The sequence below is a fragment of the Leuresthes tenuis genome, unplaced genomic scaffold, assembly GCF_036924035.1.
Source record: "Leuresthes tenuis unplaced genomic scaffold, fLeuTen1.0.hap1 SCAF_22, whole genome shotgun sequence".
Taxonomy (NCBI): domain Eukaryota; kingdom Metazoa; phylum Chordata; class Actinopteri; order Atheriniformes; family Atherinopsidae; genus Leuresthes; species Leuresthes tenuis.
Window position 1 is genome coordinate 6,581,134 of NW_027325376.1, and position 24,831 is coordinate 6,605,964.

At 41.7% G+C, this 24,831-nt stretch overlaps 1 protein-coding gene across 1 annotated transcript; it reads left to right on the plus strand.

Moving 5' to 3' along the window:
• The first annotated feature begins 1,028 nt into the window (after positions 1–1,028).
• Positions 1,029–22,551, plus strand: LOC140281870 (uncharacterized). Its single transcript, XM_072376373.1, has 3 exons — positions 1,029–1,295; positions 14,087–14,139; positions 20,614–22,551. The coding sequence occupies exons 2-3, from the start codon at positions 14,108–14,110 to the stop codon at positions 21,371–21,373; spliced, it is 792 nt and encodes a 263-aa protein (XP_072232474.1). The 5' UTR covers positions 1,029–1,295; positions 14,087–14,107; the 3' UTR covers positions 21,374–22,551.
• Positions 22,552–24,831: the final 2,280 nt, after the last annotated feature.

Here is a 24,831-nt window from a genome sequence, read left to right on the forward strand (position 1 = left end):
CTTTGGCATCATGTCAACACACACCTGAATGCCGATGTACTTCCCTTTCCTTCCTAACTGTTAATGTACTGTCAATTGGCTCTTTAGGAGGAGGGAAATCTCCTTAATGTTGTAGTGAACGATCAAGCATTGAAATGCATGCACAGTGCTGTGGCTCTTGCAAGCAAGCAGCCAGACTTCATTGTGATATTTTAAAGTGGTTTTAATTAGTAGTTCTTCAGGCTTTTTCACTCATTTTCAGTCCAGTCCTCGTATCTGACCATATTTAGAGTTTGTTTTGTTTGTTAAGTAACTTCACTATGAATCGTTTAAGCATAAAAAAGGCACCTAACCAAAGACACGTAACAGACAGGTTCGCAAAGAAGCATCTTAACTTGTATCTTTGTGACTCACCAGCCCTGTTACGAGGACACATCATTTGTTTTCATTTCATCATCTTGAAACAAGACACAAAAGGCATCCAACATCCAAGGAAAAGCTTTGAAATGTCCTTCAAGAGGCCTGGAGAACCATTTCTGAAGACTACTTAAAGAAATTAGGCAAACAGGCGTGTCTAAGAGGCTTCAGGCTGCCTTCTTATAATTGTAAGAACTCTTATATACTGTATTTCTGTTTATTTTTTGCATGTTTAGGCACATATTTCACGTTTTCCAAGAAGACTCTTGCACAGTTCTGTACACTAAACTGAGTTATAACTGGCTTATCTATATCTATAATATATATATATAATATATAATATCTATAGAAAATTAAATGCAACATTGTGATAAAGTAAAGTGGATAACATCATTAGGGTTATCTGTTTGGTGGTGGAGGGGGGTTAATAATCATATATTCATGATTTCATTGGTTAGCAGCCGCTCTTAGGCTTCTTTAAAACAGTCCGTGGATAAACGGATGAGGACAAGTGAAAGGTCAAGAGGAAAATTGATAGATAATAGCTCGGTTGAGGCAGGCGTTTTATTGTGAAGGGTGTAACCGGAAGTAGGTGGCTCTAACAGTGGCTTCACTGAGGTCTGCTAGTTTCCCAGACTAACTAACTACCCATCAGCAGACCCGCCGTTCACACAGGAGACATGGGACCGTGTAGCCACCGAGGGGGGGAAACTCTTCTCAGCGGCTCAGCACAACAACTCAGCCCAACAGAGGGACGTCTGTTTTAGCTCAACACCCCGCCAGGAGCCTGAAATCTACTTTGGAACTCACCTAAAGGACCGGAAGAGGGAGAAGTTAAATGACATCCGTGTGTTTTTGATACCTGGGGCAAAGTGCCACACCTTCGCTTAACACGACAGGTAGGTCGAAACAGTAATTCTGCTATTAGTATGAATTATTGTTAATATTTCACTTTCCAAATGTCATCTTTGTGCCTGGGTGTCATGACAACGCAGCTGTGAGACAGTTAAAGGTGTTGGCATTAAACTCAGGTGTGTCAGCCATATGGCGAGAGTCCGCTCCAGAAGACAAAGCAGTGCACGAACAGCGGCCAAAACACTGCTTAAATGTGATGTTTAACACAGAAATTCAGGTTAGTTTTTTACTCCATTTGCAGAGGTGTGAGAGTGCACCTGTTGCACACTTTACAGCTGACATTAAAAACAAGCTGAAACGTGCAAAAATTAAGCAGAAATTAGAGCTGTAAATGCTGTTCTGAAGCCTCTTTTGTCTCAGGTCAGCATAAAAGGTGTAAAATGTAAATATTAAAGCGTATAATATGCAGTTTGTATGGACTCGTGTGCTTTGGTGTGTCCTGCTGTGTGGAGAGCCAGGCTAAAAGTTTCCATAACACCTAGAAGGACACTGCACATGTGCAGGTGGGGTTAATGAGTGAATGGAGGGCTGCTGTTGGGACGGTGTGGGGAGGTGGAGGAGTGGTCTGGTTTCAGAGAGCTCACATACATGGCCTTGGGCTGTGTTTGCACATCTAACACAAAGCCAAACTGGACCCAGGGCAACTCAGATCTGAAACTGTCGATTCCCCATCGTGTATCATAATGGAAAGCTATAGCCATGTACCAGCAGCTGTATTACATCAGCGTGTCACTTGAACCTACTTTATAACTCCAGGCGGGTGTCATTTACCAGCCATGACTGTTGATTTACTCACGGTGCTCAGTTGTGGTTTGCCAAACCTATTTTCTTGCCTTTTAGTGACAGACTCCACCCACTGGCATCTTATTAGACAAACAGGGTTATTAAAAGTGGATGCAAATACCATCTCAGCCCTTCACTGTGCACGACTGCACCTGAATCAGGATGCAAACATGAGCTCCCTGCAGTGTTTACATTGTGCACGGAAAAAAACAGAGTCCAGTCCACTTCAAAATAACATTGTTTTAATGGAACAACGCAGCACAAAGACTGCATGAATCCCAGTGTATACTGTGCACAGTTTTTATTTGTTTTTGATTAAACATTTTATCATCTCACAAGCGAACGAACACACACTAAAGGTTAGTAAATATAAAGGCCTGTTTGCTCGTCAGATTTGATTAATAATGAAATGATAAAATGATGGTTTAGGCTGCTGTGAAGAGTCGTAGTTGTTGTTGGTGATTAATCAGCAGTATTGTCAAATGAGAAATGACACAAACGAGAGAAAAATCAGAGTAGCAAAAATATCAGGTTGGCCTCTTCGTCTGTTCAGATGAGATTTGAGAAAAACTTTTTCTTCCCAAAAAGCAGGATTAATTTTAATAGAGTTAATTACTTGTTAATTGATTCTTATTGTCAAGAAAAAATGTCCCACAGTAGACAGGAAAGGTCAGAGAGGCGAGAATTTGCTGCTTTTTACTCTAAATTTCTCTCCACTTTGCTTGAGAAGCAGCTTTTTTAAACATTTCATTTTAAATGCAAACGATTTCATTCCAGGATACTTTTATGATGACCTTCACTGACCAGTTTCCACCAAATTAAATCCACAAACACAAAGGTTTGTCATAATATCTGGACATCTTAAACACACTCTGAGTAGCACATAGTTGCCTTAACTCATTCCGGATTAAATCGAAGAATAAGAACAAAGAAGACGTTATTGTGTCAAACATTTAAAAGCAGAGGCCTTTTTTAATCCCATACCTGCTCGATAATTAGGGTAAATATATGAATCTTATCCAAGCCCTGCACAAATTCCCATCAGATAAACTCACCGTCTCACTCTGATTTTGAGGTGGAAACACCTGCTGGAGTTAGGATGGAGTGTCAGCTACAGATATTGAGTTAATAACAATTAAGAAGGTTGAACCAGAGAGGTTTGTTGTCCTTTATTTGATCTATTTCAGCGCTCAACACACAGAAACGTTCAACTCTTTTGATAGCAGATCTCTATTTATTTTGGTTCAATCGAGCAAACACGCTAAAATATCTGGTTGTGAAAGCTCAAACGTGCAGATGTGCTGCCCGTCTGTGTTTTAAAAGGCTAGAAACTTTTAAAAATGTCCCTGTTTATTGGTTTTACATTTAAATGAATGGACTCAAAGTGCAAAGACAGACTAAATAAATTGTTGGCTGCAGCTGCAAATGTCAAACCTGTACCGGATGATATGTTAGAACATCTGCCTCACGTGCTGTTTAAACATGACAGTTGGTTAAATGCTGAAGAGAAACCTAAAACTGTGCCCCACCCTGCTTTATATGGACCTGTGCATCCCTGGTTCTGCATTATTTGAGCTGGGCAGGCTTGTTTACCTGCTGCAGTGCAGTTCAGGGCTCCTGGGGGAGGAGGATCCAGGGGGGGGGGGTCTGTTTGCAGAGTAAAAGAGCAAAGGGGGAGAGTTATTGATAAGCGTGGGCGGCTGGCTGATACTGAGGTGGCGGGGCTTGTTTTCACCAGACTTCATGTTCAGGGAGACGAACTCAGCTTCAGGATGTTTTAATCAGACTGAATGATTTAATAATCGCTTGATATCTAACCAAAAGCAGCTGAAAGAAGCTATAAACATGTCGTAGGTCGTCTGTCAAGCGGGGCTGACTTTTTATAAATTTGTTGCCATAACAACTCACCATGGATACACCTGCCTAATCGCACCGGACTCATTCAAATCAGCCGTGCACATCTGTCAAACACTCAAATGAGAAGTTGCTTCTCATTCAGGAGGAGCGCTGGCGTCCTTCAGCTCAGTGAAAAGCACTCAGCGGCTTTCAGGGCCCTTTTGTGTGAGCTGTAATTGAAAAAGTTACACTCAAAAAGCTCATCTCTCTTCTTCTGTGTTTTATGACTTATGAGAAGCAGTATACAGCTGTGGATGGCGGGTCACTCGATCGAATGCTGTGGAACATAGCATAGCATAGATTAATAAAATAAATAAATAAAAAAGTGCTCAGAGAGAAAAGATCCAGAAAGCAAACCTGTGAGATCTGGAAGAAGGTTTGGTGGAACTTTCAGATATTGTGGCCGATCTGATAAGAATAACTTGGTTTCTTTATTTAGATATCTTATATCCTTGATATCTTCTCAGACCATGTCTGGTTAACATCTTGAAGATATATCTTAATAGGATCAAACTGTTAGTTTTAGGATTTATCGTTCTATAACAGGTGTTTCTCCTCTACGCTCGTGAGATTCTCTCATGTGTGAATTCTCTTTCTTAGAGAATAAAGCTGGAGAGTTGAGGTGATAAAATGGCCATTTTTATCCGACTGTCACACTCCCGCCATGACTGCCAAACCGTGGATGACACTGCCGTCACACTTGTCACTACCAGTCCGTTTTGTGACAGAAAGGCAGCCCATCACTCCTCCGGCCTCGATCCCCACTGGGATCTCGTGTTTGTAAGGCGAGGCCGAGCAGGACAGAAGCAGCTGGCAGCACGCTATCAGAGTGGCAGCTTCAGCGCGCCATCTGTGGCTGTGGCACAGGATGCGTTCAGACACAAATACTTAGATAAAACAGAAGGAACATGTACTCTGAGCAGAAAAACAGCCCAAAGGTCAAGGCTGTACACCCGTTAAGCAAAATGTTAGCTATTCTGTCATTTATGTTTGCAGCTGTACAGATTCAAACAAGAGCTTTAGAGTTCAGTGAAACATGTCAACTGAAGCAAAGAAGATTCAGTTTGCTTATAAGACAAATGAGAAACTGTAATGAAGATTAGACCCAACATAGTTTCACCTCCACTGGCCCATTATATCTCTTGGAGATGTCCGACAAACATTTCTTACTATTTTCTATTTACATCTTTAAATTATTATACCCAATTATTGCACCCAACTAAAACATGAAAATATCCATCTTAGTTTAATTTAAAAGAGAGAAAAGCTGTGAATCCTCACTTCTAAGATGCTGTAACAGGTGAAAATCATTACATTTAATCTTTTGACTGACTGATAAATTACTTCTCTCTTGTTTAAGTTCATTCTGATTATTATCAGTTAAAGAATCGGGCCATAGTAGCACACCTGCTTCCCACGCCCTGTTGCCCCACCTTTCACCTAAAGGAGAAACTGCACCAGGACGTGGAAATGATGTCCCGTGCAGTAAAGAAACTGCAGTGAAACCACAACTAAACGAGATCAAGACATGGATGTGTTCAAATTTTCCACTGTGCAGTGAGTCAGCAGTTTCATATTTCAACCTGCCGTATACTGCACTAAACACGGAGGTAGACTGAAGATGGAAAACAGACGTTGTGCCAAAATAGACCATCATGCATTGCGGCCAGGCCAACTCTGAAGCTAACGCTAACGTTTGCAGCTCGTTTTTTAGATTTTCTGAGAATTCCTGAGAGCAGACGTCTGAACTGTGGATTCTCCTCATCTGCCTGGGCCACTTGATTGAAATATTAATAAAATATGATATTAATAACCATATTTGAAACTTGAGCTCAGTTTAAACTATGTAGCTATGTTATGGATAAGCCCTAACGTAGCTCACTTTAAAGTTTTTCATGTGAGCTACAACACTGGGATCACCTTGGTCGTTTAAAAGCAGTTTGTTCTGTTCTGACATATTTAACTGCTTGTCGTGGGTAATATTCATGTGATATCATGTGTTTACAACTAAAAACCCCTCAGGTTGTGTGTGTAGGCTGCCTATTTTGCTGGTGTTAACTGTAAATATATCCTGTGCAAAATTAGCCAGGAATAAGGTCGTTAACAGGACTTTATTGACATCCGTAACAGGTCTGCAACGCTCTGAATGAGATGTAAATCAAACCTTTTTTGGTCCCATATAACCGCTCCTTCTTTCACCTCCTGTGTGGAGAATCTTCATTAGACATACATGTTGTGTTTGTGTGTGTTCACATATAAAGTCGTACAAAACTCAGCTCATGAACAGATTAAAAGTACATCTGTGTTCTAAAAGTAATGTTCGTAGAGTTAAATCCTTGACTGTCATGCAGGAGAAGTGGTTTTGAGCCATGGTTGTCTGAGATTTAACCACCAGTTAATCACTTTTATGTTTCTGTTTTGAATGTCTCACAAATAAAGCCATTGTAACTAAGAGGGGAACTCCACACAGCGGATGTCCCAAGGACATTATTTTATCTACTGGGTATGAAGCCCAGCTGCATTGAATTAGCATCCAAAATGCATCACCAGTTGTCTGCTCCCATTCCCAAGTTAGTCTTCTATACAGTGAACTCTGTCAACAACTGGTCAATCCGAACACATTCTCTAGTTTTAGGTAGTTTTTGGAAGTGCTCTCACATAAGGTTGGCAAACAGAACTAAAAGAAGTCAAATAGCTTACACGACAATCGTATTGCCGTGGAGCTATTCGGACTTAACCGGCAGCTGGCATTAACTATCACCACCACCAGGTGGCAGTAACGCACAGAGCTGTTTGTAATAATAGACGAGCGTTTCATCCGGTACAACGTGTCCGGTGCCGTTAGCTCAAATGCTAATGGCTACCAACAAGAGAAACATGCAAAGGTAAAGACGGCGGCCATCAACCACTAATTCTCGACTAATTTCCCCGTGATTTCAAATAGCATTTTAGCTCGAAAAACTCACACCACCAATTCAGAAGTTGGATATATTTCACCTCGGTGTGTTAATCTGCCTGACCTGTGCCCACCGGTCACACCGCCAGCCAAGCCCCGCTGACATGTCTTTCATTGAACATTAATTGAATACTAGCAGGTGCCATTTCCCAGATATGAGAAGTATATGAGCTGTACTGCTGTGAATGTGGGTTTCTAAAACAGGGGCAGCATCAGGGAAAATAACAGCGATTTGTCAACATGTGTAGATTTTTCGTGATTTTTTAAATTCGTGTCAAATCGTCTCCTTCAGACATCTATCACGGCCCACACCATATTTCTGTAAATGTTCCTGATTTAAAATCACAGATTTCAGCAAAGTACAAGCAGTGAAATCCACCGTTGACGAACAAGATGATATAGAAGAAGAATCTGGAACAACATGGAGCCGGATGTCAGACCAGTTGGCCTACTTTTCCATCACCACACCCTTTCCATTACACCCACATGAACATGATCACCCTTTTCAGTGTCCCATCACGAACACAAAACACTCGTGCTCTCCGACGAGTGTTGGGTGTTAAGATCTAAATAATGATTTTATAATGTGACACACGGCTTACATAAGCTAATCTTTAAAGAGCTCTATCAGATGACCGAGGAAAAGACTCTCTTTGTTGTCTGAGGACCCTCCTTAGAAACATTCGTATCTACACCTCAGGCAACAGCTCCGTGAAGGTTCGTTCCATTACTGTCGGCAGACAAGGGGCCTGAGTCATCATTTAGAAAGCCTCTGGTGCTGTTTGCCTGTATGAACCTCATCTACCTGTATTTATTTTTAAGTGTTGGTTTGCGTAATGTTTGGACCAGCAAGTCAAACCCGCAGTTGTACAGAAGTGCTTGTGGACGGATTTCAACAAAAACAAGTGAGATCGTCTCAAAATGATGGAGGAGTGTTTATGTTAGAAGTTAGAAGTCAAATATCAAATGGCCAAAGCACCTGTCACATGTTCGGGTGTGAATTTTTCTTACCTTTACTGAATATACATTTCCAATCTGTTTATTTGGGGTAGTGACACAAAATCATGGTTTCAGTGTATTTGGTACATTTTTATTTTGGTTTATCAGACCAAACAAGTGAAGGAAACTTCCAACATAGTTCCCAACTTTTTGTGTTCATGGACATGACCTTTATGCTTTCTTTCTGCGCTGGATTTCATTTGAAATATGGGTTATTTATTGTTATTTTGGCAACAATGAACATGATTAACTCGTTGTTGATAGTGACTAATAGAATCACACGGGAAGCATCAGCTCATCCATCCATCACACCCCCCTCCTTATACAGATTTTACCAGTAGAGCTTCTCATTACAGCAGATTTTAATCACACAAAAACTGCATTTCCACAGCAGGAAACTTCTCCAGGAACCATGTTGTGTTGGGGATCTTTCCCTCAGGTTATTCCATTTTGATACCTGCAACAAAGTTCCATGGGGGGGGGGGGATTTCACTCCCCAAAACAGCCCTGATGGGGAGTAGTTGTACTATTTTTGTACTACTTTTGAGATTATCCAGAACTCTCAAGATGGGGCTTGCAGTGCAAAGTGTTTCCAACGTTTTATTCCTGCTTCGGCCATCCCATGTTTAACCTCAACTTTCAACGCTCAAACATTCAGTCAGCTGAGAAGATAGTTGGGATCCCTGAAAAAAAGAGTATGATGGAGCCAAAGTCATTCAGACCAGAGGCAAACTTCAATGAGCCAAGGATGTTTTTGTTAAAACAAACCAAGGGTGCTGTAAAACAGGAAGTCAAACACAAAAAGCAAGTGTAAAGAAGCAGCAAGGCAGGGAAACCAGGGGGGGGGGACAAAAAATAAACTGGAAAATAGCAGAAGGAACCAGAGAGCTATGAGTACTGTGAGGGTTGGTGAGTAAAGTGACAAAAGGTGAGACATTAACCTAAAGACCTACAACTAAATTAGTCTTTTAGCTCCTTAAAGAAACTATCTGTCGACTCAACCAGGCCACTTTCCCACTGCAAAGCCTGGTTAATGTCTGAATGATCAGTGTAGTTGTTGCTGACGTCAGTATAACTTTGAACGAGTAAACTAGCAGCATTGGCCATGAATCCAGTTGAAGATTTTCCTTTTACTGTCGTTATTGCCATTCAGTGTCTGTGAGTTTTGATCACGTTTGCTACAGATCTCTTATGTGATCAACACGTTAGCTAAAACTTTGCTTATCTTCTTTTTAAAATCAAAAACATCTCCAAAAACTTTACTTTTTAACACTCAAATTCAAAGCTGCCATAAAAGCAGCAGTTGAAGAAGGTTTACTCTGATCAGGTCTGTGTCTCAGTTGCTCATATCCTAGGAAATATTTAATCTTATCAACTCACTAATTCTGCCGTGTTGCCTTCAGCATTTCGATTCAGCAGCTTCAGAGAAATAAGCTCTGAATCGTGCCCTGAGTTTAAAGAATAGTCACTTAAATCAGTGAAATCATCCACATTAGTGTTAAAAAGAAAGTAACCTTCCCCATGCTCTGTAACTACTACTTCCAAACAAAACTACTAGCTGTTAAAATCACACTGAACGTGACTCTTTCCAGCGGGAGAATTATTTCCAGCCTTATCTTTCCGGATGACATTTCCCACCTGCAGCAATCGCTCACAGATAGCCCTGATTGCCAGTTCTCCAGGTATCATCTGGATTTCTGTCCATACCACATTTAGGGCACACTCTACCGCAATCTCACTCTTATTGCACCCGTTTCTCCAAGATGAAATGTTTCAATTTCCTCCAAATGTAGCTCAGAAAGTGAAAAGATAGGAGCCGAGCCAAGCTGCCAGCACTGAAATATCTCTCCTCTTCAGTCATCATCCCTCGATCTTCCCTATCGTAAAAAACAGGAGCAATATATAATATATTGAATGGCACAGGGAGCAGATAAGGCACTATTATTGCCAGTCGACAATGGCCAATATCTGAATGAATGATAGTCATTTGATACGCAGATTGAATCCGTGATCTCATTATGAGTTTGGAAAGTCTCTGGGGAGAACATGATGGCTTTTGGAAGTTTGGATGCGAGCCTGAGTCAGCTGTTGTTGGTTTTTTAAAGCCTTTAAGAGGTTGTTGAGGCTTAAATTACTCACAGGTTTGCATGTCAGCTTTCACCTCCACTATCTCATCTGTGTTGATAGCTTTTTCCATGACTTTTTTAAAAAACAGCCAAAACCAAAGGTGAAAGCCCATATCTGGCAGCTGAGTTTGTATTCGCTTGAGGTCAAGGCCTTAACGCGCTCCTCCTTATTGATTTTTTATTTGACATTTAGTATATGCACACTGAACCGTGAAAGAAAAGAAGGAAAGCAAAGCTTTGGTGGTTGTTTAACATCCTCTTTTCTTGGACTGTCATTTATTATTGTGACATTTTGAGGTGGCTCCAGCTCAGAGCTGTGAGACTGAGACCAAAATGAGCTCAAAGCTGTTTAAAAGCTTGTATCAGTGGGCTCACCATTACACCACACAGGCTTTTATTTAGTTATTCTGCAGCCTGGTGTGTCTTTTACCAATGAGTGAGACCTCTTGTTCAGGTCCTTTAACCACCAGTCAACAGCCTCTGTGCTCCACACTCTGAAATAACTAACCTTTACCAAAGATTCTTCATAAAACACACAGTCGTGTTGAGAATTCATGGCATGACGTTTGTATCTGTGGCTCTTTACTCTGCAAACACGGTGTGGTGAGATGGCAGCTGTAAGCAGACGCAGTGGAGCCCGCCGTGTTTATCTGAAGCTGTCGGGAGTTGTCTTTGACTTTTAATGCAAACGTCACTGTTATCAGAGGAGTGATGTAACCTGCTCGTCACTCATTGGCCCCCGCTGCTCTGAGGAACATTAGCTAAGAAAGGCACCGTGTCATCTCTCGCCTGTAGGTCTCGTCCCCCTCCGACTGTGAGCTGTTTCTGCTGAGCAGCAGCACAATGCTTAGCCCAAGGCAGGGAACACCACAGTCACATTGTTAGAACTCAGAGACACTTTTTGCCTTGCAAATTCGCAACCCAACTCCACTCCGATGCAAACCAACCTTTTCCGATCCAGTCAGCAGCCAATAATCAGCCCGGCTGTGTGGTGAGTTAGACTTTAACCCAAACACACAAAAGCTCCTTATGCTCCACCTGCTTGTACAGCAGATAAAAGATCAAATTTGTGTTGTTTTAGTCAATTAATTACATAGATTTGTGTTTAACTTATTGTCTTGCTGGCTGTCTTGTGTTTCTATGGCAAAGAGCTGAGTAAACGTGCACAAACATCCATGTTAACTGATTTTCAAAAGATAAAATGCAGGCAAAGCCACAGTTTTATGTGATAAGCCTCAGTATTATGATTACTGACCACGTAACAAAACAGTTTTTGATATATAAGAATGGTATGAATTGTATTTTAATAGGGCTTTTCTAGTCTTATTTCTAACTAAAGCCACATTTGTCCCTTAATGCCGATGATTATATCTCTTTTTTCTGTCAGACTCACACTGATAAGACATCAGTAGGAATTAGGGGTTCAGTATTAGGCCACTTTGACACGTTGACTGGAGGCGACACTCATCGACCCTCCTGTAAGTGGACAGTCTGCTTTATCTCAACCACCTGAGCTCCAGCTGCCAATAATCAGCTGCTCTCTTCATTATAATCAGTTTTATGAGTTCCCATGAGGGAAAGGGGTGACCCTGTTTGTGAAAAGGTCATCACTACCATCTTTTCTTTGGTTCACTCCTATATATTTGACATCTTCACACTGTGGATAATGGACAGGCTTGTTTTAGTCTCAGATGGAGATGATGCTCTGAGACAGGAAATATGCAGGTATTACGGGATGTTGCTTATGTAACTATAAATACAGATATATATATATATATATATATATAACTTATAAAGTACAATGTTACACATACACATTGACAGTCATAGTAATCACCAACATTTCTCTGAGAAAATTAAGGATGGGTCATGATTTTATTTAACTATTTAACTTTATTTAAGTCTTTAGGTTTATTTTCTCTTGTTTTTACCTGTAATTGGTACCTCAGCAGTTCAGTTAGAGCCACTTCTGAGGACCGTTGATTGCAGCAATTATATTTGGCCTCAAAATAATTCAGTCTTCAAGACTTCAAGGCAATGGCATTTAATCAGAAAGCACCGAGAAATGTAATATACATAATGTACAAGAGAACAAAATGCCACCACAAACCAAAGAATGAAGAGGATGAGGAAGCTTGGAGGGAGAAATCTTAATACCCAGCAACAGGAGCGATCGCAGGATTGAGAGCTGGAGCTTGTCAGAGGGTTATTGATCTGCATAAATGTGAATTGTAAAAGTTGTCTGATTGTGGTATCAACTCCCTCCCGCACTGGCCCAGCGCTCCATTAATGCGAAACCCGCTGGGAAATCAGCTCCTCTCTTGCTTCCCTCCTGGAAGATAAGCTGGGTGTGTGAAGCAGGGTTCCCTATTTGAAGCCTTTTGAACCTCCAGGCCCCTCCGAACTGCACTCTGCGTTCTTCTTCATGAGCATGTGGATGAATGTTGTGGGGAGGGTTGCCCTCTTTATGAAGAGGCTCAAGCCGACTTTTCCTGTATCAGTGACACCCACCTCTGGCTCTGGACTCAGCAGCAGACCTGGGGGAGGATAATTAGACATCTTGGGAGAGCTAAGTCAAGCTTTTCCAGAAATAACACTGCCTCTTAATGAAAGTCATGTTCACAGGCATAGACTGATAGCCTTGTTTGTAAGGCATCTTAAAAACACACCATCACACAAGTAAGGACACTTTCTTTACATTAACTCAATCAATACCAACACCAGGAGCAGATTCATTCGTCCTGTTTTCGTGTTTTAAACCAATCCACCCAGCAGAGCTCACCTGGACCTCTGATCTCGTTCCCCGGGACAAAAGATGGATGGAGTCCAGCAGCAACTAAAACCTCTTACATCAAATCAGGCTGAAATATACAGGAGTAATAGATCCATGTTACTTCTGTAAATCAGGCTGTGTTATTCCACAGGTCAACAAATCTCATGAAATGATGCAACACCTGCAATAAATGGATCCAACGGTACCATCAGTCTTCGTGGTTGACCGAGCCGCAGAGCTGCTCTGCTCTGGCATTAAAAGCACCATGTCTGTCAAACACAGAATGTTATTGTTTCAAATAAATAAATGGGTCCAGTTATTTCTTCCATGTGCAGAAGTGCTTGAGTGGAAAGTTGGTGACTTTTGATCAACTTGGAAGCGTTTTAGTCCATTTTTCAGCACTGAGGTGTTGGTTGGTGGCATATTTCAGGTCTTGTCACAACATTTTCTTTTATTAAAGTAATCTTAAAACTTTAACTTCAATCCTGCTTCAGTTATTCTGTGGTAGAACTGCTTGTTTGGTTAGTGTTGTTAACTTAAAACTCTTTTTATAATTAATTGTTTCCATTCTTACACCGACTCTTGTACCATTTTGATCAGAGATTAAACTTAAAAAAGTCCGATGGGGTCAGAGACTTGGCGTTCAGATGAGAAACAGTTTTATCCGGTGGGCACAAATCCTTCCTTTTACTCCACAAAGAGACACTGTGCCCTCTACTTCTGTCAATTTCACTTTCTCCTTCTCTCTCAGACAAACTCATTCGAGAGTCAGTGATTAATTATTTACCCAGGCGATGAAATGCCAAAGCCTAGAGAAACACAACCACCAGGAGAGAAAAGGTCACTCTCATCCTGCACACAGACACACTCCTCCACACACATGCAACAGTGATGGATGGCAATAACATCTTTATCGGTGCTTCAGGCAGGCAGAGTTTTCATCCTCGTGACCAAACACCGTCGAGACCAAGGGCAAAGCAAAAACTTGACCGATGAGCTGAAATCTTCAAGACAGCCCAGAAATAGATTTCATTTAAAAAGCATTCGCATGTCAGAGGCAGTGATCCGTCTGATCAATAGCAGTCTCTGAATCAATGTGTCACACAGACACGCAGCTCAGCAGCTACCTCAACCTTTCCTTGATGAGGGAATATGCCACATGTTGAAAGCAATAGGTTGATTTTTTCCTCCTGAGGATGTGTTTGGGTAAAGTTTAATTCCTTTGTTAATGTGTCTCCACAGCTGCACAACACAGACGGCCAAATGGGGTGCCGATGCTGCAGGATGATAAAAAGGTGAGAAGTTTGTTTGTGCCTCTTTTCTGTCTCACACAATGTCCGCTTTGTATATTGTGACAACACCAACACTCACTTTTCTGGTAAAGTCAGTGATTATTGTAGAGGAGATGAACACAGGTGAAGAAAATATCTATGAAAGAGAACACACAGAGGTAAAAGTGTACAGCTAACTGTGTCCTGTAGAAATGACTTGGAAACTGCCGTTAGCTACCTCACTATTACAACTCTGATGAAGTTAAACCTCAGTAATCTTGCTTGTATCCAGACCTTTTAGTGGCTCCACTACACCGAAGCTCTTTATCGGCGCAATATTTACATCCTCGTTATTAGGTATTCTATCAAATATTCCATCGATTAAGCAAGTAATCAAAGAAGAAATACTTCTGCCTTAATATGGAGCCTTATAAATATGTATTTTTATATCCTGCTGAAGGCTTTCCCTGCACATGATGGCATTACTCACTGTAGTCAAATCAATTTCTATTGTTAAGTAGCCTTTACATTTAGCCACAATCAGGGTGGGACTATATAGTCAAAATCAATACACTGTGCAAAGCTTCTTAATTCGTGCAAACAGGAAGTGGCTCAGTGCAACATCCGTGTGTGCTTACTTGCATCAAGCCAGCGTTGCAAAATCAGCATCACTGAGAATTAAAGCAACGTGCTCCTATTAAAGCACAGTTCTCCTTTATCCTACCAATAATGATGTCATACTGCAGAGTTTCCCTTCCCCAAAGCTTCATCATTAGCGGTGAAAAGTGGAACATGAGTTCTCCGGGCCAGTTGATGCAGGCGTCGTAGCAAAGTGATCTGATACTGATGGAACTGAGACAGAAGGTTTTGATTTACCCGTGAGTCGAGATTCCAACTTTACGGGACAAGCTCTGGGTAGCAGCTGAGCTAAAGAACGAGAATCCAGATACAAGCAGCCCAGTGGAGTTTCCTCTGTAGGATGGCTGGACTCGACCTTAGGGACAGCGTGAGGAGCTCGGACTTCTTGAAGGAGGTTGTCGCCAGCCAACGTGGCTCAGTGATCTGTTAAGATACCACCAGGGTTTCCTGGAAGTTTCACAAGCATGTCAAGATGTTAGAAGACCGTGGTAGAGCCCACCTAATGGAAAGAATACATCTCTCAGGTGGCCTAAGAACACCTCAGTATTCCACCGATGGCTCTGTTGAAGGATAATAATTCAATGAATGTCTATTAGTTATCAAAACCCCTGGAAAAACAAGAAACAGATTTATTTATTGAATGGCATCTGCTGCGAGGAAAAGTACCTCCACCATTTTCTGCAAGGAGGTTTTTTTTACTGGATAGAATTTGTAACTTCTGCAAACCTGTTTGTTAAAGGTGTGTGAGACAGAATAACTTCAGCCTCTGCAACCAGAGAGCCAAGCTGTAGACTCTTTAGTTAAGATGAACTGCTAATAAGTTGTCTAAAGTGTTAAATTAAATGCGAGTTAGTAATCTTTTAGTAACAATCCCATTGTTCGCTGCTTTGCATAAAAGCACATTTAAATAGCATAAACCTGCGGTCGATGCGTCACACGGTTGGTATGAATTTTGAATACATCACGTTAATGTTTGTCTGAGCACCGTCCACCTCCACAGTGTCAACCTCTCGCTGTTGATTTTCTTATCTGCAGCTCTGCCGTGCCAATTCAAATGTCTGCTTGGCCACATAATGATTTCTTGTCTTGTCTCATGCAGATAGTGAGAGGTCCATTTATAATACGTCTACACCGGGAGCCTCACACGGGCTTTTAGTACAAACCGTGAGTCAATATGCCAATAGCCATCACCCTTGGTTACTGTATTTCTCTGCAGGACTGTCTGCTCATTAAAGCCTACAAGGCATCGCTGTCAGGGCTCGACATCGCTCTGCTTTTTTAAGGCGGACAAGTAGCCGGAGCAGGGCTGGAAAACGATATTCTGATTGGAGATTAATGAAAGAGCTCGCTGGGGTTCACATACCACAGCTGTAATCCCCCTTCAAACTGTTTTTTTTTCTTTCCCGTGTCAAGGACACACGTGTGAATGCTTGTGACACGAACACATACCTCCTTAATTGTGTTGAGTGTCACATTTGTGGGATTAGCAGGGTTTGGGGTCTGTCAGGCGAGGCCTTTAAGGTTACTGGGTCACCAGCCTGCCATTTTTCCAGTGTTCTACAGATGATATTCCTCAGTGGAATAACTTCAGTGTGGCACACGACAGCTGAGGCGGACAAACAAAAAGAAGAAGATAATTGGTATGATTGTCACATGGTTTGACTGATCGATGGAGGAATCTTTGTCTTTACCTTGAGCGTCATCTGCCTGAGGCTGTGTTCAGATTGTGCGCTTGTTCACCTTTTCATCTGCTATGTGGAGCAAAAAACTCTTCAAATCTAACACTGGACCATCATGCAATGCAGCTTGGACCGAACATACTGAAGCTGACATTCAGTTCAGTTCAATAACACTTTATTAATCCCCAAAGAGAAAAATTCTACCACTGAGGTATCATTTGTAGTAAAATATTCTGCTGACAAACATTTAGAAAGTTGAGGCGTCATAGAAATCACAATCAGTGGGTCGGGGGGTCGTTTTTGTAGCTTGGTAACAACTTATGTGCTGTGGACACGAGCAGCGTCAGCAGTTAGCACAGATGAGCTCTTTCAGAGGCAGAGGTTCAACATCTGGGGAGTAGAGGCACCCCTCCTCAGTGACATGTCCATGATCTGTTGTCAACAGATATCGTAATCCCTCCTCCTTCACTGCAGCCGCTTCTTTTTCTTCCTGGTGTTCCTGCTTCACAGTTTACAGTCACAGTCTCCAAACCTTTTTTGGAATAGTGGAATAATATTACTCTTTTTTGTTTTTCTCCAAATATCAGGGTTAAAGCAACTGGAAATACATCAAACCTTTTTATTATCTGTTTAAAGTCCCTTGACATGACAAACGTTGAGAACCGGCTCGATATAAACAAACCAAATTTTACTGAATCACCCTTTGTGGTCCACGAGTTTCCGACGTTCTCACCACACGTTCTTTCTTTCTAAATAACCGTTTATGCGTTGCTGCTCCACTGATGTTAAGGCAGCTCCAGAGTGTCTTAGGCAGGGACTAAACTCCATTAACTGCAACAGCCTGTATGCAAGAGAGTTCTTTTGCAACTAAAATTCAACGTACTGCTTTTCTCTGTCTTTGACCTTGAATTCAAGGCTTTATTTGCATCAGCTATCTGATTTAGGCCTGTTTGCCACATGAACACTCAATTAAACTTGTATTCCTTCATTTGAAAAACTGAAATGTTCCCCAGGCAGTGAGATACTTTCTCTGTTTGTTTTTTTTTGTCCTGATTTTCTATTTTGGCAAAACAAAGGCAGGGAAATTGGCACAACAGGTTATCTATTTGTTGGCTGTTTGAAAATTGCTTTGAGATAAAAATGGGCGCCCTCCTGTTGTTGATAGAAATACAGTTTCCATCTGCTTCAAAGCTTTTGTCCACCTCTCTGAATTACTGGTCTTTTTTCCCTCATAAAACACCTTGTGTGTCTGACAGCGTGCTTCAGATCTCACCTTGGTGGTGAGGATGCAGCCTGAGAGCTAAAGAAAAGGAAAGCATTCATTTTTCTCAGCTTTCCGCAGTGAAAAGAGACTGAATTCAGGCTGGGATGGTGGTACTTGAGTCAGAGGGTGAGCCTGTGTGTGAGATGAAAACTGTGTGGGCGGGTGGCATTTATGTGTGTCTGCTTGCTAGACGAAAAAACTGTTATCGAATCAATCGATACGTTTGAAAGTCAACTTCTTAAAGCTCAGGACTTGTGTTCTTGATAAGTTCATGAATGCTTAATTGTGGGGAATAAGATAACAGCTTGACAAGGGAGCAAGAGATGGTAAAAGCTAAAAAGGAGGACAGTTTGATCAAGGAGAAGTGCGAAATAGTGGTAGATTAGGGAGCTACAGCTCCATGAAGGAGACACAAGAGGTCGCTTTGGATGGGGAGCACCTGCAGAGGTGCGAGATGGAAGGAGCTCCGCTGGGTGTCACAATGCCGGTGAGAAAACAATGAAAAATAGCTGTGGGAAGCAGCAGGAGCTCACAGCAGGCGACGTCTGACAACCTCATGCAGCTACAAAATAAAGCCCCCCCGCACACGTTTGTAATGCACGTCTCAGAGTGTGCAACAAGCAAGTGAACTCACGCTTACACCTTAAAAAGAATCCTTTAAAGTGAGAGCTTCAGCAGGCGGGAGGGTCGACTCAGGGTGGTGTAGAGCATGAATGAGCGTTAGTTAGGTGGAGCCTTATCGGTGTGAACCTAAAATCAGGATTATTTGGTGCTTTCTTTTTCTGACTGCATTTAAACTTTTTAATTGTTTAGTGACAGAAATGTCTGTTGTATCAGGTTCTTTGGTATAATTAGACTCGAAATCACAAGATGTGAATTCAAAATGTATTTTGACCATTTCACAGAAATGACCAACTGCTTATCACTTTTAAGTCACATGACTAAAGGTTTAGCAAAGGCTTGAGCTCTTTAAGGGTCACTATTTTCACCATTTAGATGTTTTTATATCATCTTTGGTGCAAATTCTTAACAATGAAGTCTACTGATACTCAGCTTTTAGCCTCAGACAGGAGAAATTCGTATAATGTAGTCCATAATGCAGTCGGTTGCTCCTCCTAGTCTACGGTTCAGTTGAATCGTACATTTGTTTATTTTTTTGCCTCATCGCCATGGTTACTCTCGACCACAGCTTGCCCTGCTTCCTGTTTGGAAGTGACAACAAACGCACGTTCTGCGTCACTGAACAATACAATTTGCATAAAACAAGAATTGAGATAATTATGAAAACATTAAATTTGGTTAGAACCCCAAGAGGTGCGAAGGACTTCCTTAAAACAGCCTTAAAACAACCAAACGAAAATCATATAAAATAATATAATATAATATGATATAATATAATATAATATAATATAATATAATATAATATAATATAATATAATATAATATAATATAATATAATATAATATAATATAAAATAATACAATACAATATAACTTTATTAGATACTATAAATTTGTATCTAAATGTAGATATCTTTGACAACTCTTCTTACCGCCACATTCATCCTCACCAACACTTAAGCCCAGCTTCCTTTTTCAAGCTTCATTAAGCTAATTGCCTCTCAGGCCCCTCGCCCAGCTCTGACTCACAAAAAAACAACCTGTTAAGTAGAAATCAGTATTTCACAGTTTGAACTGGAAGGAACAGTCCAGGCTGTGAACACTTCCTTCCTGCAGCGCTTTGCATAAAGTATGTGACACTCACTTGAGCTGTGGAAAGTTTACCTTAGCTGGGGCTCACTGCACATGTGAACGCACGCCATAAACATCACAGTGGAGTTTAGCTGCTAAATGTCCACCAACTGTTGGGTTTTTTTTAAGTCAGATGCACAGGAACAGTCCTCTACTGTACTCACTGTCATCGATTATCCATGAAGGAAAACTTATAAGTCAACTCTTCTGGAAGTTATGAGAGATTCACCCTTTTTTTTCAGTGCATGTGTTTGGGGAGCGTCAGTCTAAAGCACACAGGAGGCAGGACATGATGCAAAAAGTAGGTCATGGGACTCACTCTGTTTTGTTTACAGCAGAGTGAGAATGGCGGATGAGGCTCTTTGTTGTGTTTGTGCTGATATCAGTGCCACGTGTGTTTGAGTGTATCCACAATAGCAACAAGTGAGCACCACTTAACCAGCACACACACTTATGTGCTCATATGCTCAGAGTAACAGCTCCTAAGATTAACAGCTACATTCACATGCTGGCTCAGTCTCTGCAGTCTTACAGAGATTTAACCGTTGGTTCACCCTGGACAGGTCGCCAGTCCATCGCAGGGCCACACAGTACAACCCCATCAGTAATGAATAATGTGTCAGTAGCAGCAGTCCTACACAAAATAATTAGGCCAGTGTTTGCTGAGGTCATACGGAAAGTAAGACGTTCTCGTAGACCTAAACAGTTTGGCCCGAAGGCTTCATTTATCTTTTATTTATGGTTCTGAAGTACATTATGAGCAGGCCGATGTTTGGGAGGTGTCATTTTTCACCAGCTTTGCATGTTGATTAGCTTTAACACAAATATGAGCTGAGGTCATGCCTTTAGCTTTGCATGTCAACGTGAGTGACGGACGAATTCAAATACTGACCTCATGGTTGATCCAGATTAAAAGCCAAGAGATCGCCAAAGTTATTCCATCCTGAGTGTGTTCAACAGATTTCAGGCCAGTCTAAAGTCACAATTTGGTAAAAGTGCATAATGTTCAGTTAAATATTTCCTAACTGCTGAGTCTCCTGCCTCTGCCGTCTTTGTCTTTATTTGTTTGTGGCGGCCACTACTTGCTTATTATTTGAATACCAGCTTTCATGCAAGCTGATTAATGGTTGTAGCTCCAGAAGTGACCTTTTTATTTCTCTCGCAGCCACATCTATGACCCCTCTGTGGATGTGAGGAAGAGCGACTCTGCAGGCAGCTCCCTCTACCAGCCCCATCATTTCACAGGCGACCCTCCCAGCCACGACCCACGCAGCAGCCACAACAACCAGAAGCAGGGCTTCCACAACCTGGGCTACAGCAAGTCCAGAGACAGCTCGCTGAAACTGGAGATCGACAACAACCATGTCAACCACAGGCTGCATGCTGCACCATCACTTGCCAAGGAGCTGCACCAGCAGCAGAGCGCTCTGCCTGCAGCAGGGGGGCTGTACATAATCCAGCCAGAAGCACCATGGATGGAAAAAGGTCAGAGCCAGGTGCCCGTGTACCCCAACATACAGGAGTACGAGAACCAGAGGGGCTACGATGAGGGGGAACACAGAGCTACGACCAACGGGTGGGACAGCTCCGCCACTATGTGCAAAAGCCCGTCAGTGGACGAGATAGATGAAGGCGTGGGAGGGACACCAGATTACCAGTGCGACACGGGGGATGAAGGTAGCGTTTTGTCTGTGGATATCCACACCAGCACCACTAGCTTGTCCTCAGCCGGCACACGAGACGAGCTCACCCAGCCAAAGACTCCGGACATGTCCACCGAGGAGAGCGGGATCTCGGTGTCGAAGAGCGAGGACGAGGAGAGCGTGAGGAACGAGAAGGAAGAGGTGCAGAGTGTCACAGACTCCATGGTGGCAGAGGCCCTGGCTGCTTTGGAGGCCGCCACTGCTGGGGAGGACTTTGAGTGACAGCGAACACATCACATAGAAAACTGATCAGACTTGACAGCATTCAGACTCATCACAAGACACAAGCCACAGTTCTGAAGAATTCTGTTTTTAGCTGAACATGAAATGAAGGAAAGCTCTGTTTACAACAAAAAAAAGCACAATTTATTTTTCAACTCTTGGACTTTTTTTTTCCTTTTTATTGTGGGTGAAGATAAAGTCGGCCTTGAGAAGGAGGCAACCTTTCCAAAACCACAAGGTTTGTATAAAGTTCTAACTGAAGAGACAGAATATCGCCTGCAGGCACATCAGTGTGTGTAACACTCCACAGCCTTGTATGTGCTCATTCACTGCGTTGCTATGGGCACACTGCCTGTTAAATCATAAATCCCATAATATCTCATATTTTTATCACTCAAGTCAAAATCTGTGAGCGCGGTCCTCGCCATAACTTCCTCTCTCATCAGGAATCTCCTCCTTTCACCTGCCTGGTGAAATGAGGTCATTGGCTTATCATTTTTTATGTTACTCATAGTTTTGTTTGTAAAATGTGCCGTCTTGTTATTTATGAAATCTGAACATTTTATGTGCTTTATTGTGAGAATAACGTGATGTTTTTAAAGACCAGAGAAGAGCAGAGGGATGAGTGAGTTTGCTTGGGTTTTTCATAGCTTTCCACCTGTGTCCACAAAGAAAACACAACGAATAAATAACCAACCTGGAAATAAAGAGGATAGTAGACACAGAATTTTATTAAAAGTCATTTGCATGCACATAGTAACTATATTATTTGTATTTTCTGTTAAATGCAAGAGGCACCGCTGTACTTTTCAATGATGCCACCTTGAATACTGAGTTTTTCCAGGTTGAGTTTAACAAACCTAGTGAAGGTCAAATCTGCACATTAAATCCCACAGCAGCCATCAATTCACCCCGCTTTCTGTTTTTCTTCTTTTATAGGTCAGTTTTCGTGTTTCTAGTCTTGCTTGTGACATTAGTTCAGCTCATCATGTGCCTAATAATGAACTAATTGAGGCTGGAGAGTACTTTATAAATATTCATGGGAGTGACGAGATGATACTAAATAAGCTGTTTGTTCAATTTAATTCTTTGAGACCATCTTTTGAATCATTTGCCTGCCAAATAATTTCTACTGATTATATTTGTATTGTAAAATAAAGAAATGATACAACAATAAAGGCTGGGTGTAATTATATACTTTGTTACTCTATTCATAAAGGTGTAAATAATATTCGGTAGCTAGCTCGCATTAGCAGTTAGCTCGCTAACTGTTAGCTAGAAGTTAGCTATGAATAGTTTGCAAGCTAAGTAACAGCAAAGTTAGTCGACTAACAGCTTGTACCTCTGATACCTACACCAGAGGCATTGTGATTCCACCCCCCACTAGCACTGGGACACAAAATAGGCAAACTCAGTAATAGATTAAGCTTTAACCTCTGTGTGGGAAGACCTGGTGGTCAGTGAAAAGGGTAAAGAGGGAAAACAGGAAGACAAAAACACAGGAGGCAGAAAGAGAAGGAGCAAAGGAGAGAACAGGCTATAAATGCACTGAGAACAAATTAAGGAGCAGATAAATCCAATGAGGGAGATGTGGCAGTCACAGAGGGGAAGCAAATCTACAAAAGACACAAAAGGAGGGTTTTACCCAAACAAGAAAGGAAGTAGGACACACATCCCAAATGTAAACAAACAGGTGAAGACAACAAAAAAATGGGAACACAGGGAAGTAGGTAAACATGAGGGAACTACAACCTCCTGCATGAATATTCTTTAAATTTCATACATAAGATCCTCTCACAGACTCTGCAGCACAACAAATGTTGGTTTCTGAGTGCCGTGTCTGTCCCTGCTCATGAATAAAAGCGATCACTGTGGGTTCTGGGTGCTTAAACCTCACCATGGCAGCAGTTAGAGCCTCAGCAGGTGGCATCTGTGGCTCCTGAGAATCCAGCTAATGAACACCTTTGGGTTTTTTGCATCAGTCCCACAGAGCACATGTACACACAGCGAACCTTGGAAGCTTCCACATCTGCTGGAGAGGATGTGAGCATTTCTGTGCCCGCATCCGTCTCAGCACAGGAGGAAACAGATGATACGCTGATACCAAAATAGCTCCTACTTTAGCCATTTCATCTCTTCATGTCACCCTATCTCTCATCTTCTCTGGTCTCGCAGCCCTCTTTCTAAGTCTGGAACCTTGTTCTGTGTGCAGGCAGACTGTTTCTGATGCTGCCCTTTTCCTCTTAAAAGCACAGCTACATCAGGATGCTTGTATGCTTTGAACAGTCTAAGCTAATAGCTTTTGCAAAATTCTCTACCTATAAGAAACCACAAAGTCACAAACAGCATGCTGTCAGACAGAGGGATAAACTGGCAGAGAGGCCTGCTGTGTTAATGCAAGATGGTAAATAAGAGGCATAAAACTGCTTTTTTGTATGAATGTTGGCTGTCATCATGAACATAATTTGTAAATACAGGGGGCTGTTTAGTCAGTAGCAGCTTGCAAGGTGGTGAAGAAACACGTTGAAACAGTAACGGTACAACCACAATAAAAATCCATTCATTCAAGAGCTTAGCCTTGAACTTGTACTCAATCAATCAGTCCGCAGACCTTCAAACAAGCAAATGTCGGACAAAGGAATCTCTTGGAGTTTATAAAGACGTCAGATAGAGCACACCTGTTGCTATTCACGCAAGTGCTCATGGGAAATGCAGTTCTTAAAGTCCAAACGCCGACAGAAAATTAATACAGAAAACAGTGAGAGAGAAAATATGACAGTAAAAAGTGATGCAGTTGTTGTGAAGTCTGAGCTTCTTCTGCATTTTTAAGGCCAGCATAAGGACTGACTGACAGCAAAGTTATCTACAAATCCATACGGGCCTTTGTTGAAATATAAAGGTGTAGTTCAACCTCTTAATTACGCCAAAAGTCCTCATCATAACAGCCATAGTTTTCGTTTGTAAATTTGACACGGGTTCAGAATATACTGTAAACGTATCACTTTGTGTTACTGATCCGTCAGATATTTTAGACGTCATCAAGACCAAAATCAACCAACATTCCTGTTGAACACTAATAGTACAGCATTCAATCTACGGATCCTGCTCAGCAGGAAACAGCAGTAAACTAATAGAACGAGATGGCACAAAGCAAGAACCAGAGGGAAAAACCAACGAGGAAATTAACAGCAAACTGGTAACTGACAAGGAAACTCAGGAGATTAAATAGTGGCAGGACACCATCAATAAACTGGGATCACACGTAAAACCAGGCAGTACTGAAAGGGGAGACAGGAAACAGATTTTCAAAATAAAACCAAACACAGCCCTGAACTGAACACACTAAAAACTAAACAGAAACTAAACTCTAATGACAAAAACAGCATAAAACCGGACTGAGGACAAATACTGGTGAGTATAGGAAACTAAGGCAGAGAAAACTAAAAACTGAACTAAAA

Coding starts and splice junctions, on each gene's coding strand:
- LOC140281870 (XM_072376373.1), top strand. CDS start 14,108: ATGGGGTGCCGATGCTGCAGGATGATAAAAAG. Junction 14,140..20,613: donor TGCTGCAGGATGATAAAAAG/GTGAGAAGTTTG, acceptor TTTCTCTCGCAG/CCACATCTATGACCCCTCTG.